Raw genomic sequence first — 22964 nt, 5'->3', positions numbered from 1 at the left:
ATTTCAATAGCAGTTAGAATCCTACACTTCTTCTCTGATACGAACACGATAAGAACAATTTTATAAGAACAGGAGGCTCAATTTAAGAGAAAACCTAAAAATAAATTAAGAATAATAATCATAGCCTCAGATTCTAGGAAAGGCTAAAAAATCCAAATAAGTAAATTAAATAAGCCTATTAAAACTTAAACATGAAAAATAGGAACAGTCAAACGTGAGCCACAATAACACTAGTTCTTATAAAAAAAGCGTGTGTGTTTTTGCTTGAAATTTTTTCTCAAGAATTATTGATGAAGAAGAATTGATGACAGCATGAAAACAATTAAAGATTTTTCATCGATGAAACACTTTAGATGAAATGCTGAGAGAATCAGAAATCAGATTCGTTGAAAATATGAAAAATGTTTCTTTAGATTCATCATTAGGGAACTTATAATTAAAACATTATTTTGCTAGAGGTTTGGATTGAGATTCATAGTGTGACCACGTACCTTTGAATATAAAATGAAGGATCAGAGGATATTCTTGGTAGTTTTCTTGGCGTGTTCAAACTTGATTTTTTCAATAAATGGTTTATGGATACCTCAGTCAATTGCTGAACAATCAGAAAAGATGCTTGTTGATAAAAAATTGAATCGAGTAATCAAGTTCAACAACAATTTTACCGTTGAGGTTAGTATGGAATCAATTCTGATATCTTCAGAAAATCATCTACAGTCAAATTCACTTCTATACACTCCCTTTGCCACCACATGGACACCACGTCAGCGTCATTTAGACTATTATAGAAATGACCTCGAAAGTTTACACTTAAAGGGAATGGAATTTAGGCTCCTAATAGGCTGTTCAATTAAATTTCCATACATGGGGGTAGACGAACCTTTTTAAGGCAAAACAAAAAGATTTTTAGAAATGTGGTGATACCCCCCTGGAAAATGGCAAAATTTGTAAAATAAGTCTTGGAGAAATTATTTTCATGCCTTAAAAGTAAGGGTGGACGAACAAAAATGAGTCTATTACCCCCTGGAAATGTTCCACCCCCTGTATGGATATAAAATGGAATGGCCCAATCCCCAACTCAGGCAAACGTAGATAAAATAATTAGCATGATAAGTTCCAACAAGCATATTGTATAATTGATTCAATGGAGTAGCATGGCATTAATTAGGTAGTACAGGGTAAAGAAAAATGTAGGTTTGAGGCTCAACAAGGCTTCCTATTGAGAGATAGATTAAACTTCGAACAAAATGGGGGATGGAATTGAATTGATAAAATTTCTGTACGAACTCTGCTTACGTGAAACCAGATGTATAAACTTTATCAATTTTATTAAATCATTTTTCGTGACTTCATCTTTTAAGCCTCAGTTCTTGAGCCAGCTGAAATAACCAAGTCTTTCAGGTTATTAGGGAGTCCCTCAAATTAAAAGCTCCTTTTTTCTTGGTATCAAAATATTTGCTTAATTTATGACGTTCAACTTGGATGGGCTAGTTTTTAAAAAAATAATTCAATTTTCATCAAACTCGTGGAGTGTTTTATAAGTGTGGAAGCTCGGCTAACTCTTTTGGGGAGAGCTTGCACTTCATCGCAGTTATAAGCGTTTCAGTGAGAAAATCAACAATCCTTGTCCAAATTTTATTTTCCATAATGTTTGAACAACACTATGTGTTTGTTTTACTGGGATTATGGGTGGGGTGGAGATTAAGACTTTTTTGTAAGTGCTTCTTTTCCTGATTTATAACTTCCGATTGAATTAAATGAATGAATTTGTCCCAGTGAATTTTTAGTCAGTGGGTAAAAATTTGAAATAAAGCACTTAAAAATCATTTGTGGCTTTTTAAAATTTTGTTCTCTATGGCATTGATTGAAAACAAATAGGGACTGTCAAAATTCTACCGATCCTATCTTCATGGTATGAAAAATATATTGAGCAATCACCTTGTTCGATTGAAACACCCCCTTCTCGCAGACCCACTAAGATCCCTTCCCACTAAAAAAACTGACCAAAATGATCGTCCCCGGTGGAAAATTAACTCCAATTTTTTTCCCCACTGAAAATAATCAAATAAACCAATGATAACTTGAAAACAAAAGAATTTAAATCCCGAGGCATAAAAAATATGGAAATATCAATCCCCATCGTGTTTCAGTCCATTATTTTCATCCCCACTGTTGGAAAAATCCTACAGGGTCTGTGAGAAGGAGGTGTATTAAAACTGCGATTACAGAGTCTGTTTGCAAGGTTACCTTCTAAGCTAACAACAACTAAAGTTGCATAGCCACCTATTTAGGACTATCGCCTCTAGCTTTATTTTACGATCATCTCTTATTAAGAACAATCAGAGGAATGTAAAGAGATGGAAAAACAGCTTCTTCAGAACAATAGACAAACGGCTCGTCATTGGGGAGACCTCTTTTATACCAAAAGATACCTATATTTTCTTGCTCAGAATTTTCTAGCGATTCTAATGATATAACGGCATCATGACCGCATAATTAGATTAAAAGCTAAAGTGCACGAAAATAAGAAATCAAATCTATCTTTGATGAATTTCTATCAATTTTTTTAGAAATAATTTGGTATCATTGTGATGAGAATTTTTAAGACTACAGGTTAGTGTAAAATTTGTTACTGGATACTGAAAGTTTAAAAAGTAATGGATCAAAAACGAAAAACATAAAACCACATTTATGAACACAGCATATAGAAACCAGCCTTCTTCGCATGGCGAGCCGTTTTTTTTTGAACTTTTTGTAACAACCAAATTAAAGCTAAAACACAGTGGCGGCCTGGCAGGGGGTGCAGGGTGTGCAGTGCACCATCCAGAAAGATCTGAAAGGGGCGCCAAAAGAGCTTTTCAAGGGGGCGCCAAAATTTTGTTGCTGTTTAACTGGGCGATTTGGCGCCCTTCGACAAGTTTATAGCGCCTTCAATAAGTGCAATGTTAATTTTTTTCGCCTGCGGCGCTTTCTTTTATTTTTCTCTTGCATTCTTTCTCTCAAATTTTTTCAAAACTACTATCAACATTGTGTCCACCAGGGGTTAAAGAGGGTGATCACCCCCAAAATAAGAAATTGCCAAAAAGATCGAAACTTGTTGATGCCCAATGTGGTTTTTGTGGTCTTATGCTGTCTAACTTTTTTCTTTTTAGAAGATCTTTTAAGCTGTTTGACGTTTCTTACACCAAAATTTTTTTTCCCTGCGGCGCCTAAATTAAAAAATAAAATACCCTTATTCTTGCAAACTTTCGAGCTTTTGGTTCCTCTTTCGGCCATTGATCTTTAAAGTACAGTAAGACCAGCGGCGCAAAGAAGCTTAAAGATTATCAGGATCAGGTCGCAATTTGCTGATAAAGTTTTAGAAAACAAAAAATCGACTTGCTAGGTATAAAATTTCCATTTCAAGTATCAACAGCTCATGTTTTCTATTTCAAGAGCTTTATTTTTGGTGCTAAATCGGGATAAATTAGGGCATTTTTGGAAATTTTAAAAGTTGAAAATTGAACAAAGTTTAAATAATAACTAGGAAGGAGGAGGAGCAGGTGAACCTTCCTTAGCACAGGGAATAGGCCCTAACTTAACTTGGGTTCACAGCGCTATGACAAATAAAAAAAGTATAGTAAAAACGAAAACATTATTACCACCACCTTCGTATAAATAAAAGTTTTTTAACTCAAAGATTCCGGGCGTTACTTTCAATCAGTCACTGATTTTACAGTTTAATATTTTCACTTAATATGGAGGGCGCAAGTAAGGACAAAAATATCAGGGGCGCCAATTTCATAGTTTGCACCACCAAGAAAATTAAGCCAGGCCGCTACTGCGTAAAACAAAGGAGTTTTCAATAGACACGATCAGAACACTTCGGGTAATCAGAGAAGCACTTTTTCTATTCCATCCCATTTCTCTGGCACAATCTTACACTATTACAACATGCACTCTAGAATGAAAACCCTGTCTGCCAGTTAATAATCGACCGCCGGAGGCGGTTTCTTTCATATTGGTACGCTAATCTCGTTTTGCCTTGGCTCACTACTTTGTCTACCATTTACTTTCGGTTTTTTTAACTAGATTACCCAGGTGCTTCTCTTTTTTTTTCCCTGAATGTCTTTTATTCGGAATTGAATAATCGAGACATGAAAAATGACTATATTGTAATGTGTTTTCAATGAATAATCTAAAATGTACTGGAGATGACATGTAGGCGTTAATAGTGTACGTGCGCTCTTTCGCGAGCGTGATGCGTGATGGAAGGCAGTCGTTTCAGTGTGGTTTACATCCACACTGTGATCTAGTTAGTTAGAACGTAGAGGACAAGGAAATGTGGTTTCAGATGATTGGCTTACATAACAAAGTAGACTTTTGTTTAGGTAAATGTCGTCAGAAAGGTATGCAGATGATAATTGCTGTTTTTAAATCACGTTCCATTTCTGTATTATAATTACAGGAAACTCACTTAACACTATGGCCTGATCACGTCTCAAATTTTATACTTTTATATGTGAAATTGATGGATGTATTTATTCCGATAAGAATTCCATCTTTCTCATAACCATTGCATCCCTCTGCTGTAATAAACCTTTCATTATCTCAGGACGAGATGGCGTTTTTACAAGCTCTTATTTGATTTGGTTGGTCGTTAACCAGTCATAAAACAATTTTGTACTTTTTCTAAAGAAAGTGTCATTTTTATTACTTCGAAGTATCTTACATATCTTATTATCTCAATATAATGAGAATGGTAAAATCAATCGTAAAAGGGGTTACGCACGGAGAACGAGTCTCGTGTTCGCAAAGCGAAAGGGATTCTATAGACGCCGGGTAGACGCCCCAAGCCCACTAGTTATGTAAGAAGAGGTGGTAGAGGCTATCAATCCGCTGCTTAAAAGAAAATCGTGCTTTTTTTCCGAAAATCCCAAATCCCAAAGAAATTCCGAAAATCTAAACTTCCCTAAATCTAAAAATTACAACTTAAAACGGATCAGAACTCAAAGTACTGCGAATCTGATGACGTAAATCTATTTACAGAAAGTTAAAGGAAGTAACAATTCCCGAGTTAAAAAAGGAAAAATAACTCGCATAGTTAAAGAAGGCACAATTTCCCGAGTTAGAAAATCAAAAATAACTCGGAAAGCTAAAGGAAGTAAAATAAAAAATTCACGAGTTACAAAATGAAAAATTACTCGGACAGTAAAAGAAACCAAAAATTCCAAAGTGGAAAAATGAAAATAAAGTTAAAGGAAGCAAAATAAACCGAGTTATGAAATGTGAAATGACGTTATAACTCGGGATTACTCGGTTTTTTAACTTGGAAAGAATAACTCGAGAATTCCGGGTCTCTATAATTTCGAATGTTTTTGTTCGAAAATCTTGTTAGATTCGAACGTTAGATTGGACATTCGACAATTAAGTTCCCGCCGAAAATATGCACATCAAAATAAATAAACATTTTTTTTGCAGAAGTTTCAAAATAAATGCAGCAGCTTTTTCAGAGATGTGAAATTACCATTATACGTAGAAAAAGAAGATGTATTGTATTTTTTCGATTGAGAAGAAATTCTTCATCATTGCGTTTCTCTATAAGATTAATAACACTTTTCGATGTTTTTGTTTCAATGCATGGATGAGAGAAATTTGCATAGTGGTTTAAATAGCTATAAATGGTCTGAAACAACATTTTTGCAACAAAAACTAAATGGGAAACTTCTCGACTTTTAACTTTATTGTCAAGCTGTAAACGTGTCGTTGTTGTCGTAAAATTTGTTGCAGAATTGATGCTGAAAAGTCAAAAAGACACAGTTTTGTGGAGATTTGGCTGGGAGAGACACGAGAGACCTTTTACAAAAATCCCTCGTTACCATGGTTTAATCAAAAACATTGAATTTCCCTTGTTTTGTTATGGAAAATATTCTTGACAAGTATTAAAGAATTTCAAGTTTTTATGCATGCATTGTATTGATAAAAAAAAACTGTTTGGTTTTCACGAACGAAAGTGCCAAAAGCTGAATTTATCTGCTTTGGCTTTGGGTTGTGTCACATGTGTGTCGAGTATTTTTGTAATAATTTCTTTATATTTCATCAGATTTAATTTCACTGACTTTTTGGAAAGAATAGAATAAGAGCTCATCAAAAAATAGTTTGTTTTTTTTACGTTTTCCCATTAGCATTATTTATTCCGAGAGTTCAGTTCTTTTCGGCTGTTTTGTTCTGATTTTCTCACACCGCTTACCCAAATGTTAGCCAATTTATATTTATAGTCGTCCTAAAGCCTCATAACACCTCTCTCATTGCATTTTCGATAAATTTTCCGATCCAAAGAGGGGTTAGCCATTTCCAAACTCCTTTCCAATCTCGAGTTATCGCATTTTTTTTGTTTTGATGACGTCATCCAGCTGAAAATGGCTAAAAATCCAGCCAAATTTGAAAATCCTACTCATGCCTTATAAACCCTCCCATCTCATTCCCCATAAAATTCCCGATGGAATGAGGGGTCAACGACCTCCCAACTCCTCTTCAAACTCGAGATATCGCATGTTTTCTAATTTTATGACGTCATCAACTGAAAATGCCCAAATATTTAGCCAAATTTGAAAGTCGTTTTCAAGCCTTATAAATCCTCCCATCTTATTCCCCATAAAACCTCTCAACTCTTCTTCAAACTCGAGATATCGCATTTTGAAGTTTTTTCCCAAACCCGTGACGTCATTGGGTCCCTTTACCCCTAATGTTATCAACGGTCAATTCGCAAATTTAGGAATTTTTGCGGTTATGCCCCAAGGGTCCCAAAAAAACAAAAAATGTAAATTTTTTCCAAGGGAAAGTGGGTTTTTAAATTTGCGAAAGATTGACACTGCAACGACTTCTTCTTAAAAAACGCTAATTTTCACGAAATTTTCAAAATTGAAACATTCCAGAGGCTAAACACAGCGGAATAGCGGCTAGACGAAAAAAATCGTGAGAAAAAACTGAATTTCATTTTTTGGGCCCGCATATCATTGAAATTTTGTAAATTTTGCTTACGCGCATGCGTTTGCCAAAAGAGTCGCACTCCGCTCGCTAACGCTCGCTCCGTGCATAATGAAGTTGCTAAATATATTGAAATTCCTCACCTTAGGTCTTCAGCATTCTGGGACCAGGGTTGCCTTGATTGAAACAACTCAAAAATCTATTTTATTTATTTTTTTATTTATTCTTTATTCAACGTTGGTACAAAACAAAATAGTACAAAAGACTAATTCAAACCAACATGACAATCCAATATTTACTTAATAGTAAATAATATAGGATAAAAATTCTAAACATTAAAAGATTGAGCACAGTTTGCAAGAACAATATATTTTTGCTTTCAAAATTTTTGTTTTAAAGCACTCTAATGATTCAGATGTTTTGGTCTCATTGGGCAATCTATTCCAAGCCTGTCCTGCCCGATAGTTAAAGGAGTTCAAGCAAACTGCATTTTTTGGCAGTGGAAGTTTAATTTGAGCGCCTCTTCTAAGTTTTGGAGGACGTGGGGAATCGTTATCCTCATCATCACTCCCTGTTTCACGCTGGATAATTTCAAACTGGTCCCAGCCTAGTTTATTTCCGATATTATTGACGCTCTTATAAACTTCCACTAACATGAGTTGGAGGTTTTGAGTATGGATAGACGCACAATTTGCTTTAACCATAGTATAAGAAAGCCGCGGCTGGAATGAGTACAGCTGAATTACTGTTGTTCTATCTATGTCGTAGGAACGAATTTTTTTATGGTTCAGTGACAATTTCCATTGTTAACTTGATTTGACTTTTAAAAAACTCCCTCGTTAGACGTAATTTTGCTCATAAACGCAAATCTCTTGATCATTCACGCATTCATAACATCAAAGTGAAATAAAAGACTCTTGATTTAAAAGTACTAGAACGTCAGAATGACAGTGCTTTAAGAACTTGAAGAAAATTGAGTGCCTCGAAATGCCTTCCTGATTATTCTGAAAAATTATTACTGGTATTAGTAAATAAATATTCAAGCTGCATTCTGTGAAAATTCCATTCGAAAAACAACAGTATTGAGGTGACAGCAAGTATTCAAAGTTTAACATTTGAAAATTAGTTCTTTTAAATAAAATGTGTGTTATTTGGTCCTAAATTTATTAAAATTTATTTGGAATTTATAAAAATATACTTCAAATAAGGTAAAGAGAGAGGATAGTGAGAAAAATTTGAGACTTGAAAAGTAATTGTTCTTCAATTGAATGATTATGAACACTTTTAAGGTTGAAGATTTTGTTACCTTCGACTTAGTTCTTATAAACCACGGAGACACAGATAGAACATCCATTTACGACAAAAAACAATAGCGTCATCATTCCAGCCGCGGCTTTCTTATACTATGCTTTAACCAAAAGCTCGTCATAATCAAGATTTAGAAGATTTTCTTTAGCTCTAAGAGCTCTGTAGTTAGCTTCAGTCAAAAGATTATGTGCCGCCATCTTACTGCAAAACATCCAAATGAGAGGGCAATCTACACAACTACACAACTACAGGTTGCAGCCTCGAGGGTTCAGATTAGCCATTTTTTCACTATCTCGTAAAGTAAAAGCTTTCCAAATTATCTAACCATGGCCAACGATAACCATTGACCCTAAAGTGTGTATCAGGGGTGGTCAAAGCAAATTGTTCAGGAAATGAGCTACTGTAGAATGTTAAGCAACCCCAGACCTGACCCGAAAATTGGAGTTGCTTATATAAAGTGTGTATTCAAATTACATAAACACAACAGCAAATTTCTATTTATTTGTAGGTCACACCGTCGGTTGGTATTCAATTCACTTTCACATCAAAACAATACACTATCTACCCCTTTGGCAAGACTGATGACATTCCCACAGATCCTCTATCATTCAAAGCATACTGGTCAAGCTCATATCATGAACTTCTTAATCAACTAACTAACGATCAAACCACATTCAAAAACTGTTTTCAAAGCCAATTTCTGAACCAAAACGAAGATAGACAATTCTACTACCTTGGGGTTCATCTTACATCGAGTACAACAGACAATATTGAAACACAAGTTGCATTGTTCGGAAACCAAGATGAAGTTGCCATATTCTTCGAATATCATCGATTCATAACAAACACCCAGATTCAAAAATACTCGTATGAGATCCCATTATCAGATCAACATTACCAGCATACTTCATCAAATATAGATGAAGAGAGTACTTGCAGACAACCAGGGTTCTTTGTTTACACACATAACTTCAAAAACCAGCAGATAATCTCGAAATCAAACCCTCAGACGCCGACAAGGACAGAAATTCCAACGCCATGGGCACCACCGCCTAGTGCTGGTAAATATTTGAGATATGATATTCCTCTTGGACAATCAACACCAAATCTACCAGAAACAATCACATTGGGTGGAAACTCAATGACGGTAAGTCATTTCTTTGTTTTAGTTATATACCAGAAAATCATGACGTTATGAGGTATAAATTATGATTTCTGGATTCATTCCGTAATATACCCAAAGTAGTAGGGCTATACAAACTTTAGTTCATTTAATATTACTAATAAAAATCAAACTTTACATTTTAATTTATAGGTTTATCCTTATGACGGTCGAGTTACTGCACAATTAGAATCCACGTTTATCGATACCTCTGTTTATTTCCCCATCACTGTTGGAGGGTCGGTCACAGTAACTAAGCTCTACACGAACAGCACTGGGATCGACGTCATACGACAGACAAAGAACAATGGAAAACATGCTTTCCCTTGTAACATTATAAGCGACGAAAAAGAAAACACTACTGGGTATTTCCTTGCGCTTGCTCAACTTCATTTTTTTTCCGATGGGAAATTTTCTTTTGTCGAAGTGATGACGGTTGGGAATGAAAATATTGTTTACATCATCTTCAAATATATCATCTTGGATTATCCTGAAAGCGGTCATCGATTTCCTACCATGAAATATCGAGTGCGCATGTCAAATGGACAAGAAGAATTTTATCAACATCCTCTTTCAAACCAAAGAAACTTCAAAGATGTTCTTCGACAAACCAATTGTGACACTCAAGGGACTTACAGCTTCAAAATAGTTAAAAAAGAACCAACAACAACCACGACAACAACGACCACTCCTACTACAACAACCACCCCTACAACGACTACGACAACGACCACCCCTACAACAACAACCACTCCAACGACTACGACAACATCTACAACAACGACCACTCCTACAACGACAACTACCACTCCTACAACGACAACCACCACCCCTACAACAACAACCACTCCTACTACAACAACGACCACCCCTACAACGACAACCACAACCCCTACAACAACAACCACTCCTACTACAACAATGACCCACACAACGACCCTACAACGACAACCACTCCTACAACAACACGACAACCAACCACCCCCCTACAACAACAACCACAACAACCACCCCTACTACAACAACGACCACCCCTACCACCACCACAACCATTCCTACAACAACAACGACCACCACTACCCCGACAACGACTACTCCTACAACAACAACAACCACTCCTACTACGACAACAACATTGCCGACCACAACCACAACTTCAACGACAACAACGACTACTACGACAACCACTCCAACCACGACAATTTGAGTGGGGCGACGATTTGCACACTTACTTCGGCGCTGCGCGTGGCTTACGCAGTTAGCGCACATATTTTACGTGTGATGGGGCTATTCTAAGTCTGAAATGACCTTCGCGACTTCGGTGTAGCGGCGAAGGATGTTGCACTGCGCAAGCCTTTCGCGTGTGATATGAGTTATTCTAAGTCTGAAATGGCCTTCGCGACTTCGGCGCAGCGACGAAACATATTGCGCAGCGCGAGTCTTTCGCATATGGTATAAGTTATTTTATGTCTGGATAGCCTTCGCGGCTTCGGCGCAGCGACGAAACATATCGCACAGCACGAGTCTTTCGCATATGGTATGAGTTATTTTATGTATGGAACAGCCTTCGCGGCTTCGGCGCAGCGACGAAACATATTGCGCAGCGCGAGTCTTTCGCATATGGTATAAGTTATTCTATGTCTGGATAGCCTTCGCGGCCTCGGTGCAGCGACGAAACATATCGCGCAGCACGAGTCTTTCGCATATGGTATGAGTTATTTTATGTATGGAACAGCCTTCGCGGCTTCGGCGCAGCGACGAAACATATTGCGCAGCACGAGTCTTTCGCATATGGTATGATTTATTTTATATCCAGTTCAAATGTTGTCACGGGAAGAAGTGTAATCATTCTAAAACTTGCGCTGCACAATATATTTCGCCGCTGCGCCGAAGTCGCGAAGCAGTATTATCCATGCTAAAATATCATTTTATATGATTAGTTTCACATCAGAAATGGCCTTCGCAGCTTCGGCGCTGCGGCGAAAGATATTGCGCAGCGCAAGTCTTTCGCGTTTATAAAGAGTTACTTTGTGTCCTGAAATGACCTTCGCGGATTCGGCGCAGCGGCGAAACATATTGCGCAGCGCAAATCTTTGTTAACAGCAACTGAAGCTCATGCAGAGTTTCTGAGAATGAAAGTGACGTCAGATCAAATGTCGTCAGAAAAGAAAGTGTAATCAAGCGAAAGGTTGCGCTGCGCAATATGTTTCGCCGTTGCGCCGAAGCCGCGAAGGTAGACATTTTAAAGAATAAATAGGTTTATGTCTTGCGAAAGGGTGCGCTGCGCGTTGGGTTTTGCCGCTGCGCCGAAGTCGCGAATGTAAAAATTTTGAATAAGAAAACACTATATCTTGCTAAAGGCTGCGCAGCGGCGAAGTAATTGTGCAAATCGCCGGCCCTTTGGACAATTTCCACAACTTTAAAACCAGAAAAGATATTAAAACCAGCAAAATGGTCAAAGTGGAACCCTTCATCGGAATGTTTCTTAAAGGATGGTGAATACAAAAAAATGTTCAAACGTTCTTGCATCAAAGAAAGTGAACAATCCAAATGTTTGGGAAATTTCGAGAAATATGAAGGCTGTGAAAAAGAAAAAGCTAAACCAGTCACCTATCAAAAGGAAACAAATGTTAATGGTAAAGTTCGCGTTGTAGATATGAAATTCGAAGGTAAAACTCTGAAAAATGACAAACTCCAAGAAAAGTTGGATTCCAAAAAAGACAGACAAAAATTAATCATAATCGCAAGGATAACGTTAAAGAAACTTTTCTTGAACAAAGGAATCGATTTTATTGAGATTGAGATTTTGGATTTGAAGATAGGTAGTTTGATTATTGAGTACGTGGTTTCCTTGGAGAGTCTTGGAGTAAAGAATAAGACAATCAAAGACTTGAATCCGGTGAAGGAAGAAACGACAGTGTTTGAAGATATCAGTCAATACAGAGGCGTCATTGAACCTGTCTACAGCCATATTTCAGGTAGAGTATTATATACTGTTTTATTCAGACTTCTTACAACTTTTTAATCATAAGCAATGATGCAAGCCTTAAGGTTTACAAGCCGTAACCATAACAGCAATAATAACCGTAATAATAACAGCACTTCTTCGTTTTGATGAGTAAAAAACAAGGTTCATCGTTTTGGAGCTAAGAAAAGCTAGCAACCATTGCGTTACTGTAAACTTTCCGTAAAAACACATTTTACATAATTATTTTCAAGACCAAAAGTCATCAGGACCAAAAGTCATATCTTTGTCGAAATACACATTTGTGGGCAATAAGGGAGCGTTAAATGAATATACTTATCCAAGCTGCACGGTAGGGTTTTAAGGGACTGGTAATGCATTTACAAGGAAATAACGTCTATATTCTTTGTTTTTGACAATGTTAATGGACGACGTCAATCATTTTTACGCCATTTCTTCATGGTAAACTCGAGTTGAGCCCAGTCTCTCAAAGTTTTAAAGAGCGATAGGTGTATTAAAGAATAGGAATGAATTACTTACTTGTACTTGCAGCTTTAGCCGAATCATCATTGCGACGACAGTCGGCGATCAACGTTTGGATGATCATGTCCTCCTTTCTTCTTCAAAGCATCTTTGTAAAATCGATCTTTGGTGACATTAAGCTTCTTTATAACTTTGTCTTCGAGTGACTCCAATTGGCGAGTGAATAAAAGAATGATAAAAAGATAAATATAAGAACGAACGAATGAATAAATGAATGAATATGGATTTTCTTCTTTCTCTAGACGTGGATGTGTGTAAGGAAAAAGATCCTTGTGATAAAAATGCACATTGTTTGAAATTCCCTGGTCAAATTCCGATCGCTTGTCAATGTATGGATGGATACGAAGGAGATGGATTCTCGTGTGAACAAGGTAGGGAAGTTTTGTTTTTGTCGAGATCAAGAGAGTTAGAGCACTGAAATCGGGGAAATAATCTTACAGTTTGTAAGAATTAGATGTATTGCAATGAATCAAAAACAGTCAAGAAGGCTGACATAGCTCGCACCAAGGAACTTGCACGACAAATTTGCATTTTTTTTAGGGCACTAACAGAGTCATAAAAATTGAACTATAGGGACTGAGTACGACTTTGGTATGAAATATAAAGCTGCTGCCTTTAGGAGTTTAATTTAACAAAATATTTTTCTTTTTTTTTACAGAAAGTTCTTTCCCTGTACATATGGCTATCATTATTGTGCTATGTTTAATGGGTGTGTTTTTGTTGATATTGATCTTGTTGCTATGCAGATGGTTGCGAAGGAGAGACAAAGAGTTCAGAGAACGTGGCAAAGATAACTATTATGGAAGGTATGGATGAATTTCCCAATGTTTGGGCAAAGAGGGTGTTTTGGGAAAATACTGGGCAAAATGTTGTCACCCAGTGACGTTAAAGTTACATTGAAATTCGATACACTCTTGGGAAGGGAAGTCATCCTTGCCTTAAATTTAGTCTTATCATGAAATGATGTGAAATTCGGTAAAATATAGAAATACAAATGGCTGAACAGGATCTTTTACCAACAACCAGAAACTGATATGCACTTCATTAAAATATAACTATTTTTATTTCGTGTTCAAAATTTTCAGGTGTCATTCAGATAGTTTCCAATTCGAAATCGTCCGAAAAACAACATTGGATTACAACCGAGGTATCGAAAATCGGACAGCAATTTTGACCAGTATTTCGGAAGAAGAAAACATGAAACACGATCACGAATATGACGCAACTTCAATCTGTAAAACCGATTCCGAAACTTTAGGATCCGACATTTTGGATTCCGACAATAAATATGACGCCGTCAGTATAGCGTCGTCGCATGATTATGACGCTTTAGAGAAATTGGATTACATGTTGGATAATCAAGAATATCACGAAGTGGAATTTGACCAAGATTATATTGATGGTTGTGGTGAAGGTGTTGATGAAAATTCTTGTTAAAAGTAGACATTTGTACACACCGGGTGTTACTGGAATATAACCGAAAAACTTGTTAAAAGGACACACTTTCAAAATTACGTTTGCTGAACGAGGGTGTTTCATATTATCATGCTCCTTTCTCTCTTGGATCAAGGAATATGAAAGTTCACATAGCTCTACTTAAGACGACCGACTCAAAAATGAAAACGAACAACAACAACAACAACAAAAAACATAATATTGTACACACCAACCCTATACTGGTGGATGTTTTTAACTACTGAAAATTTCAAAATTGAGTTGCTTGGTCAATTTGTTTTTTATTGTTTCTTTGTAGTAAAAAAGTACAAAGTTTTTTTATGAAAATTTTCATTTTACATAATTATTTATATAATAAATCTGAATAAATTATTCTTAAATTGTATTGAAAAAATACCAAAGTAAGCTTTTGTTCGGGCTAATCGAGAAAATTTCTAATTCTGGAAATTTACGCAGAAACTATATTCGGAAATCTCATTGTTGAAAAATGATAAAAAAAATTTGATGTTTTGAAATTTGTGCCTTATATGTAATTTGTGATTTATTGCAAATTTTATACAATTTTAAAAACTATCTACCCATACAGTATTGTTCTCGAGTACAAAAATAATTTATAAAAAAAATTAAAATGCAAGAATTTATGTAACTTTACTAATTTTAGTTGACCAGAATTTTTCAGTGGAAAAATACATATTGTATGAGGACATGAATTTCTTTTCAATATCTCATACCAGCCACCTATACCCAAGCAGTGAAAGGCACAGTGTTAGACCTTTATTCAAATTCAATCTCGAGACTAACTTTTATAGAGGATATGTTTTCAGCTGACATCAGTATTCTTGAAAAGTGGAAAGAAGTTTCAATTTTTAAGATATGGTGCAAATTTTGATATCTTGTTTACAGTGTTATACTGGGAAAAGTGCAACAGAACTTACATAGACCAAAATCCTCATAATTCACGTCAATCTTTATTTTCTTCAAAAAGCCATTTTAGTTACCTGGGATTTCAACATCTAGTGATTGAATAAAGAAATTCCATCTTATTCCACGTCGGAAGATGAGTTTGCCGGGTTCTTATTTTACTGAGCGCACCAAGATGAAAACCTTGATTTAATGCAAAATTCTGGAAATATAAAAACAGTAACGAAAGGTATAATCATAAAACAAACCCCATAATTATGTCAAATCGTTTCCGAATCCAGTCCACTTATCAGGTACCATAAGAAAATAACGTTGCATTGCTTCAGTGAATCTGGTTCGATAGAGATCAGGTGATACCACTGTCGGCATTTTACCAGCACCTCCCAGGATTCCAGTTGATTTGACGTAACTTTCCAACTTCTTATCCCAAGTATACGTTCGGATGTAATCTATAAAGTAATAAAAATATTCAAATAGACCTTTTCATAAATTACGTAACGAACATCACTTGTCTCGTTTTGAAATTATTGCCATAGTGATTAACTCCCAGCGGATTTTATTAAAACTACTTCAGACTATGTATTCATAAAAAAATCGTTTATTGTCTCATAAGACATAATCACCATGGAAATTGTTTGAATACGAGGCAAGTGATGTTCGTGACGTAATTTATGTAAAGGTCTATCTAAATCATTTTTCAGGTATTCCAAAGTATTTTCGGTGCAATATTTACAGACAAGGTGAGAGATGGACCTTTCAATAAGCGAATGAAACGGGCTCTCGGGCATTTCGTAAGTAATTAACAATTGCTTGTTAAAGGCTGATCAAAGTTTTTCAGGATGTGTCACCATTTTTTTATACCGGAAAACATTAAATTTTTATTGTTTTTTAATTCAGCTTTTGAATTATTATCTTTTGTCTGCGAATAATGGAACAAGCAATAGTCCTATCCTAAAGAAATGCATAGTATAAGTATTATATTTATAAGCTTCATTGTTTTGATAAGTGTCTCCAGGGTTTGTGGAGTTTGGTGTTACTTACCGATGATACCAACGACCAGTTTCATTCTTGCTTCATCGATACCCACCAACAACGAATAATCCATAACCATATTGGTGGAAAGAAATTCAGTGTCATTGTGAATGGCTTTCGAAAGAATGGCTTTACTGTGTCCTCGAATGAATAGTGGTGAGTCACATATCACTGGAACAAAAAAAGAAGCTATCAAACTCTGTCCCAATCAAAGGGATAAATTGAAGAGTAACGTTGGGAGACCTTTGTTGATCACTAAAACTCAGCAACGATATTTCTAATTTTACAGGCATTGGTAATAGAATTAATTTGCCAACGTAGATACAATATTATCCTCTAATGAACAGCGGTGAGTCGCACATCACTGGAAATAAAACAAAATGCTCTATTGTCTCTATAATACGAGCACCTATCCAAATATCGAACTTGTTTAAAATCACTTGACTGTCACTATCTGAGAGAAATATTTCATCACAAAAAGGCACACTGCAGCACTGGCAGTCCTAAAAAAATTATACTTTATAATCATTTAACTCTTACTTTCCAAAAGGTTTTCGTCTAACAGTACATCTTCTTTAGTTGCTTGTTGCGCTTTACGTCCACGTAGTGATCCTTTCAAATCGAAGATCTAAACGCAGGTATGAATGGGTCAAAAGTGAAATGGAAGAGGAATCGGATCGCATGAATTTAAATCTCTGAAGTCATAGTATCAACATGGTTAAACGTATTTAACAGAATTCGATCCAAATCTCTTTGTAGTAATGAGTTTAATAGCCTGTATTCCAAGGAAATCCGTCAAAACCAAGCTCTTGCAAGTAAATAATAAAATCAGCCAATCACGCTTAAGCAAGGAACCTAACTGCATTATTTGGAGGTACTTTGCTCTTTCACAAAACCCTTCAAAGTAAAGTCTGCCATTTGTTCGTAAGGTTAACTCCGCTGATTTATAATTACCTTATTGACTTTCTTCTCGTAGAAAAGGTTTTCCATGACCAGGACATCTTGTCTCATGGTTGCATTCGTCACTGAGTTCTTGAAACCGATTCGATACACACCCAATAGTTTCGCCAGGGCAGTTGGCCGCTGAAAAAGAAAGGAAATACTAGGTAAGGTCTACTGTTAAAAGTTACATTTATAAGTTCTACATACTCTTAAAAATCTTACAAATAAAATAGTGGAGTGTCGAATTTTGGGTGGGAAAATGAAGTTTAAATGATGATATGGGAATCAATTTTGTACATGACGCTCTCTAATTCGACGTTCTGCAATTCGTTACGCTCCATTATTCAATAATGCTGAAAGTCATTATCAACAAGAAACTCTAATAAACGATGCTCTACTATTTAATTTAAATAGTAGAGCATCGTTTATTAGAGATAAGCTACCTAATACGGTGAAAATCCAATTTCCCTTGAAAATCGAATTAGAGAGCATAAACTGTACTCAGAAATGTATATCCAACGAATATTGCAACATAAAGGAACCAAAGTCTTACATCTTCTTTTATGGCTTTATTGATGTAAGCGAAATATCTTGGACCAAAATCAACAAAAGATTGAACTTCCAAACGTGACATTTGTTTCATCACAAAACGATCATCTGAAGAAGAAGAAGAATATATTTCAGAGTTCAAAGAAGAACTTTGATTTTACACATCAAACTCACTCACTCTTCAAAACCTACCGAACTTCTTTAAGTCATCGGGTTCAGATTGACATCTGCTAGCCTGTACCAGATGACCAACGTATTTGGATTGCACAGTTAGAAATGAAAAATCAGCGCTTTCTGCCCTGCCTATTATAATTGCTAATTAAAGTGAGTAGAAAGTTAATTGTCTAAAGTTTTTTGAATTGCCTTCTCCTAAAAAAAGATTATAACCACTTAATTTTTGCCTTCACTAATAATTAGAGGTAGAAAGGGTAGAAAGTCAACCGTCTAAAATAGAGCGTAGATCTCAAACCAAAAAAAAACACCAGGCACTTGATTTTCATATTTTCGTTTTTACCGTAAGACTTGGAAAAAGAGGAACCGGATTTTCCTCCAGTTGCTTTCCAAAATTTACATCGAGATAGTGACTGGATAAATCTAAAAAGACAAAAGCCATTAGTAAGCCAATTTCATTACAATCAGAAAACCAGGCCGAAGGCTGAAGGGGAATCTTCAAACTCTCTTAACCATAAACAAGAAGCCTTAAGATTTGCGTTGCTTTTGGTATGGCGGATCGAATATGGCGCTTATTTGTTTTGATACGGTACGATAAATTTGATCTTCAATCCGACGTTTGTGTGAAAACCAGGCGGGCCATGCGTTTTGGATGGGAAATAAGTGGCTTCATTTCCCAAATTCCCCTCCAGCCCATTCGGGGCTTTAAGCTCAATGGTATGAACATTCGAACAAATCTAAGATTAAAAATTGTCGAAGACGACCCCAAAACTAATTTGAAATATCGAAAGGTTCAAATCAGATTTGAATCAGTTGGACAATCTTCACGGGACTTAATTTTAGTTCGCTCGAATCTTTCAACATTCGCTCACCTTTCTTCGCCTTCAGGGAAAATCTTTTCTCGCAATTGTCGAAATTGTTCCGCGAAATAAACACTGCAGTAAAATTTCGCGACGTCGTTTTGAAATTCTGAAAATGAAACAATTACCAAAATAGATTAACAAGAAGAGACTGATAGCAATAAAAATTATCAGAGAAATTATACTTGGCATGAAACTCTGGCTTTGTTAGCCAGCCTACTGACTATAGCGGTAATATGTTTGGAGATTTAAGAATTAAAGTTTTTAGTCTGTGTGACAACAAGATCGGGCTAGGAAATATAGTGAAGCGAGACGAGTTTTGGCATGACTCAAATCAACACCACAAAATTTTGAAATGAACTAAAGCTACTGATATACATACGTAATTTAACATGATGATCCAGTGAACCTTTCTCTTCTTTCTTCTTTGGTTCTTCCGAAACTAAAGTCACAAGAAAGAACAGCTACAGTAAGCAAATGGAAGCGTCACCTGGTCTAGTCTGGAGTTGTTTATAATCTGTGTAATACAGTAGTATGGGTGTTATATGATAATACGATAATTGTAAAGGGGTAATATCAGTTTGTAAAAACTACAATTTGTCCCTTCCATTCTTGTTTTCGACTTTGTCACCATTAGTCGTCTAGAACGCTAACTTGGTCCATCTCAAAGTTCACAGACGACCTAAGATTTACACGTGTTTGGATAGTAATTCAAAGTAATATATTTCCCCAGGAAATCAGCATTCCTCTTCAATTACTCTTTAAATTTCTATGGTTTAGTAAACTATTGCTCTTTGAAATAATAAACAACCATATAGTCCATTCACTATCATATGGATAATGGTTTTTTACATAGTTTTTGATAATAGACCTTATCGGAGTTTTTTATTTTTCTAAAAAAGCGATGCATTGTGGGATTGTTTCGGGAGTATTACAATAGAAATCTCTTAGGAATTCCTCGAGGGAATTCTATTGTAATACTCCCGAAACAATCCCACAATGCATCACTTTTTTAGAAAAAATCAAAAACTCCGATAAGGTCAATTGAAAGAAAAGGTTTTCATTTGAGAGTAGTTCATGATTATGAGCCATTACCTGTCTTCAGACTCTCCTCTAACAACACGTCATCATTTCCCGCCATCTCCTCCAAATCTAACTCTGCACTTTCGTTTTCGTACCCAACGGAGGAGAGTGGGTGTTTACGACCCACAACACTCTTTAACGTAGAGGGCTCCGGTGTTGGAGCTGGTGAATTGCTCTCTGAAAGAAATAGAGGGAGAAATTATTTTTACCTGCCCTCTAATGCTTAAGGTTTGTCGAACTGGAGAGGGAGAAAAGGTAACAAAAAATCTGTTCAATCAAAAATCTTTTCAAAAATCGGTTCAAACTGGAGTGGGGGAACTAATGAGAAAAATCTACAACCAAGAAGACCTCTTGATTCTATTGATTCTATTGGTTTTAGAAGTACTATCTTCAATTGCATAATTATTGATCAGGGAATTTAATCAGGGAAAGTCGTATATGATGATAAAAAAGCGAATACATACTATCCATGAAGCTTTCTCCTCCGTCACTGCTTAGCAATCCTTCGGTGGAGTCTGTCCAAGAGCGCTTGTCGTTTTCCGCTGATAATCTGTATGAAGAGAAGTTATACTGGTTTAACAAAGAAATCCGATGGGATATGAAATATACCAAACATCTTTGGTTGTTTTGTAGCAGACGAGAATTGATCAAACAAAGAGAGCCGCTAACGTTAGTAAAAGATTTCGCAATTTTTTCTCGTGAGGTGTACATAAAAGATTCGTTTAAATTGAAAATTGAGAACTTTTTTCAAGAAGTCTTTCAAAAACTCACGGTAGAGGCAATTGATTCAGCCCTTTTGAAGTTGACGACATTTCTGGTTTCTTTCGGAGGGGATTTGGTGAATTCGGTTGACTTGCCAAAGAATTCGGTGTTTGAAGATTTGATCGGTTACCTTTGGTCCCTGATAGAACGTCCTGGATGTTCTGCAATTGTACAGCGTAATCACGAGAGCTGGATGAGATCAAGAGAAGTATGTGTATGGGAGGGAAACATAACAATAATTTGATTTACAAATAAAGTAACACTTGGTTATAATTATAACCTTAATTCATTTATTTTTATATTTTTAAGCGAAAAGTATTATTTCATTGTTATTTTACCGGGATACCGGAATAAAATTTTTCGCGAAAATCAATCAAAACGAGCTCCGAGCAACGGAATATACACGCTTTTTTTTAAATAAGAATATACTTTATAAGAATATTCATGATGAAATTGAGCAAAAAATTAAGAATACGCTAAGAATATCACCATCATGGAATTTTGAAACTGAACCTTAGAATGCCCCTTTTAGAGAATTTTTAACTGTAAATTGCCAACTATCCCCCAGGAAGGCTCGAACCTTTTTTAAAAAATGCAATTTTTGCTTCAGTTATGTATTACATGTTAATTCTAGGTTGTCTTTGGATCCTAACCTAATACCGTAAGAATATCTTAGGATAATTTTCCCCAAAAAGTTAAGAATATCCATGATGAAATGAAAAAACACCATTCTTATTAAAAAAAGTGGGTAGTTTTTCTACCTATCAAAAGCCACGGATGCCAGTCATATATACATGAACACAGACTATAAGAAAGTTAAAAGTTACCTGAGGGTGAAGGCGATAAGAGAAGTAGGTTCCATTTCATTGATGACAATCGAAGCTGTTCCACCGACTTGAGGTAAATACTGTTCTTGTGATGGACTAAAGAAAGACAAAATGTCATCCAATGATTAAACTACAAAGAGAGACTGGATACTGGATGTTTTCACTATACCAGTCGCACTCAAGAAAAGGGCCGGGTCTTAGCACAAACCACCAAAAAAATGTTGAGTTAATTTTGAAAAAACCTGCTGGGTGATTATAAAATTTGAACAGCACGCGTATACAACTTTACTTACAAAGGTCTTGGAATCGGGTTGAAGGTCGTGTTGGTGAGCAAATTGGAGATGATTTTCTTCATCTTTTCGCTACCCCCTCGCCCTTTTTGCGGACCTGAAAAAGAAAAAGTTAACTTAATCAATATTTTATTCAGAATATCTCCGTTGATGTAAATGGCAAGTATAAGTAGGAACATCGATAAAAAGGAGCGCAAACATTGAGAAAACTACCACCAACTCAATCTCATATTCGAACCTTTTTCATTCGAATCTTTCTTCTGTCTGCACTAACCTGACCGTAGTGGGATCACCATCTACTTAGAAGTCTCGTATACAGATATATACTTATTTGAAGAAAATATTAGATCAAAGAGAAACTGCAATACTTACCTTCACCAGAGACAGCGATCGTCTTAATTCCGTCCGTCGCATCCATGTCTAAAAGAAAAAAGAATGACAGAATGTGTCAGAAAATTTTCGATAAAGCAGAACATACGTTTCACAATTTCTAAACTGTAGGATTTCATCTCAATAGGTTTTGTGCCCCAAAAGCTTCTAGATGAATGCGCTTTTTTCAAACTCAGATTTAGAAAAAATTGCCCGGAGAAACATACTCGTCACTTATTATAATTGACGTCACGTTAATCGAACAAAATATTCATTTTTTGACGTCAAATACTTTTTTTGAAAATGCTACAAGTGGAAATTTTTCAATTTTCAACTTTGACTTAGCGTTCAGCTTTCTAACAGTAAACAAGCGAATATTGTTGTGTTAGAAAGTAGTAATTGTTATTAAATATAAAAAGATGAAGCCTTTATCAAATCGTTTGATATTTGGAACAAACGTTCCGTATTACGGTGCAGGGTATTCCGGTTTCGAACCTGTGATTGGACCGAACCGATACACCCTACTGAAATTGACAGATCGTGAAGCAGCTCACTTGCGCTATTTCCAACGTGAGGCTGCTTCGCGTCAAAACAACCGAGCTTTTGGAGAAGAACAATCTCAACATCTTCAACAGCAAAATAATGGATACGAGGGAATATTAATTCAACAACCACAACACCAAAACCACCAACACTACGAGAACCACAATCACGAAAACAACCTTCTTGGACTACCAGCGGACCAACCAACCCACAGTT

At 36.0% G+C, this 22964-nt stretch overlaps 2 protein-coding genes across 4 annotated transcripts in view; one reads left to right on the top strand and one right to left on the bottom strand.

Annotated features, from left to right (window-relative positions):
• Nucleotides 1-11945: 11945 nt before the first annotated feature.
• LOC136810074 (uncharacterized) lies at nt 11946-14381 on the top strand. Its single transcript, XM_067066642.1, has 4 exons — nt 11946-12414; nt 13187-13315; nt 13603-13750; nt 14030-14381. Exons 1-4 carry the CDS (start codon nt 11946-11948, stop codon nt 14379-14381), a joined length of 1098 nt encoding a protein of 365 aa, XP_066922743.1.
• Nucleotides 14382-14595: 214 nt separating this feature from the next.
• LOC136810054 (1-phosphatidylinositol 3-phosphate 5-kinase-like) overlaps nt 14596-22964 on the bottom strand; it is a 47491-nt gene continuing 39122 nt past the window's right edge. For all 3 annotated transcript variants that reach the window (XM_067066624.1, XM_067066625.1, XM_067066626.1), the window contains 14 exons: nt 22209-22256; nt 21840-21933; nt 21547-21642; nt 20729-20908; nt 20422-20507; nt 19970-20134; nt 19257-19316; nt 18887-18983; nt 18358-18437; nt 17848-17951; nt 17307-17435; nt 16893-16980; nt 16362-16523; nt 14596-15769 (listed from right to left, as the gene is read on the bottom strand). In XM_067066624.1, the coding sequence (XP_066922725.1) occupies nt 15576-15769; nt 16362-16523; nt 16893-16980; nt 17307-17435; nt 17848-17951; nt 18358-18437; nt 18887-18983; nt 19257-19316; nt 19970-20134; nt 20422-20507; nt 20729-20908; nt 21547-21642; nt 21840-21933; nt 22209-22256 (1583 nt within the window). In that variant the 3' untranslated portion in view covers nt 14596-15575. The remainder of the gene's footprint in view (nt 15770-16361; nt 16524-16892; nt 16981-17306; nt 17436-17847; nt 17952-18357; nt 18438-18886; nt 18984-19256; nt 19317-19969; nt 20135-20421; nt 20508-20728; nt 20909-21546; nt 21643-21839; nt 21934-22208; nt 22257-22964) is intronic.

The sequence above is a fragment of the Clytia hemisphaerica genome, unplaced genomic scaffold, assembly GCF_902728285.1.
Source record: "Clytia hemisphaerica strain Z4C2 unplaced genomic scaffold, Clytia hemisphaerica genome assembly, whole genome shotgun sequence".
Classification (NCBI taxonomy): domain Eukaryota; kingdom Metazoa; phylum Cnidaria; class Hydrozoa; order Leptothecata; family Clytiidae; genus Clytia; species Clytia hemisphaerica.
Note: the sequence above shows the minus strand (reverse complement) of the source record. Positions and strands in the feature narration are given on the sequence as shown.

What these genes read in the sequence shown, in the direction of transcription:
- LOC136810074 (XM_067066642.1), top strand. Translation starts at nt 11,946, where the DNA reads ATGTTCAAACGTTCTTGCATCAAAGAAAGTGAACAATCCAAATGTTTG. An exon ending in TGGATTCTCGTGTGAACAAG is followed by an intron (nt 13,316 to 13,602) that starts GTAGGGAAGTTT and finishes TTTTTTTTACAG; the next exon opens with AAAGTTCTTTCCCTGTACAT. An exon ending in AAAGATAACTATTATGGAAG is followed by an intron (nt 13,751 to 14,029) that starts GTATGGATGAAT and finishes CAAAATTTTCAG; the next exon opens with GTGTCATTCAGATAGTTTCC.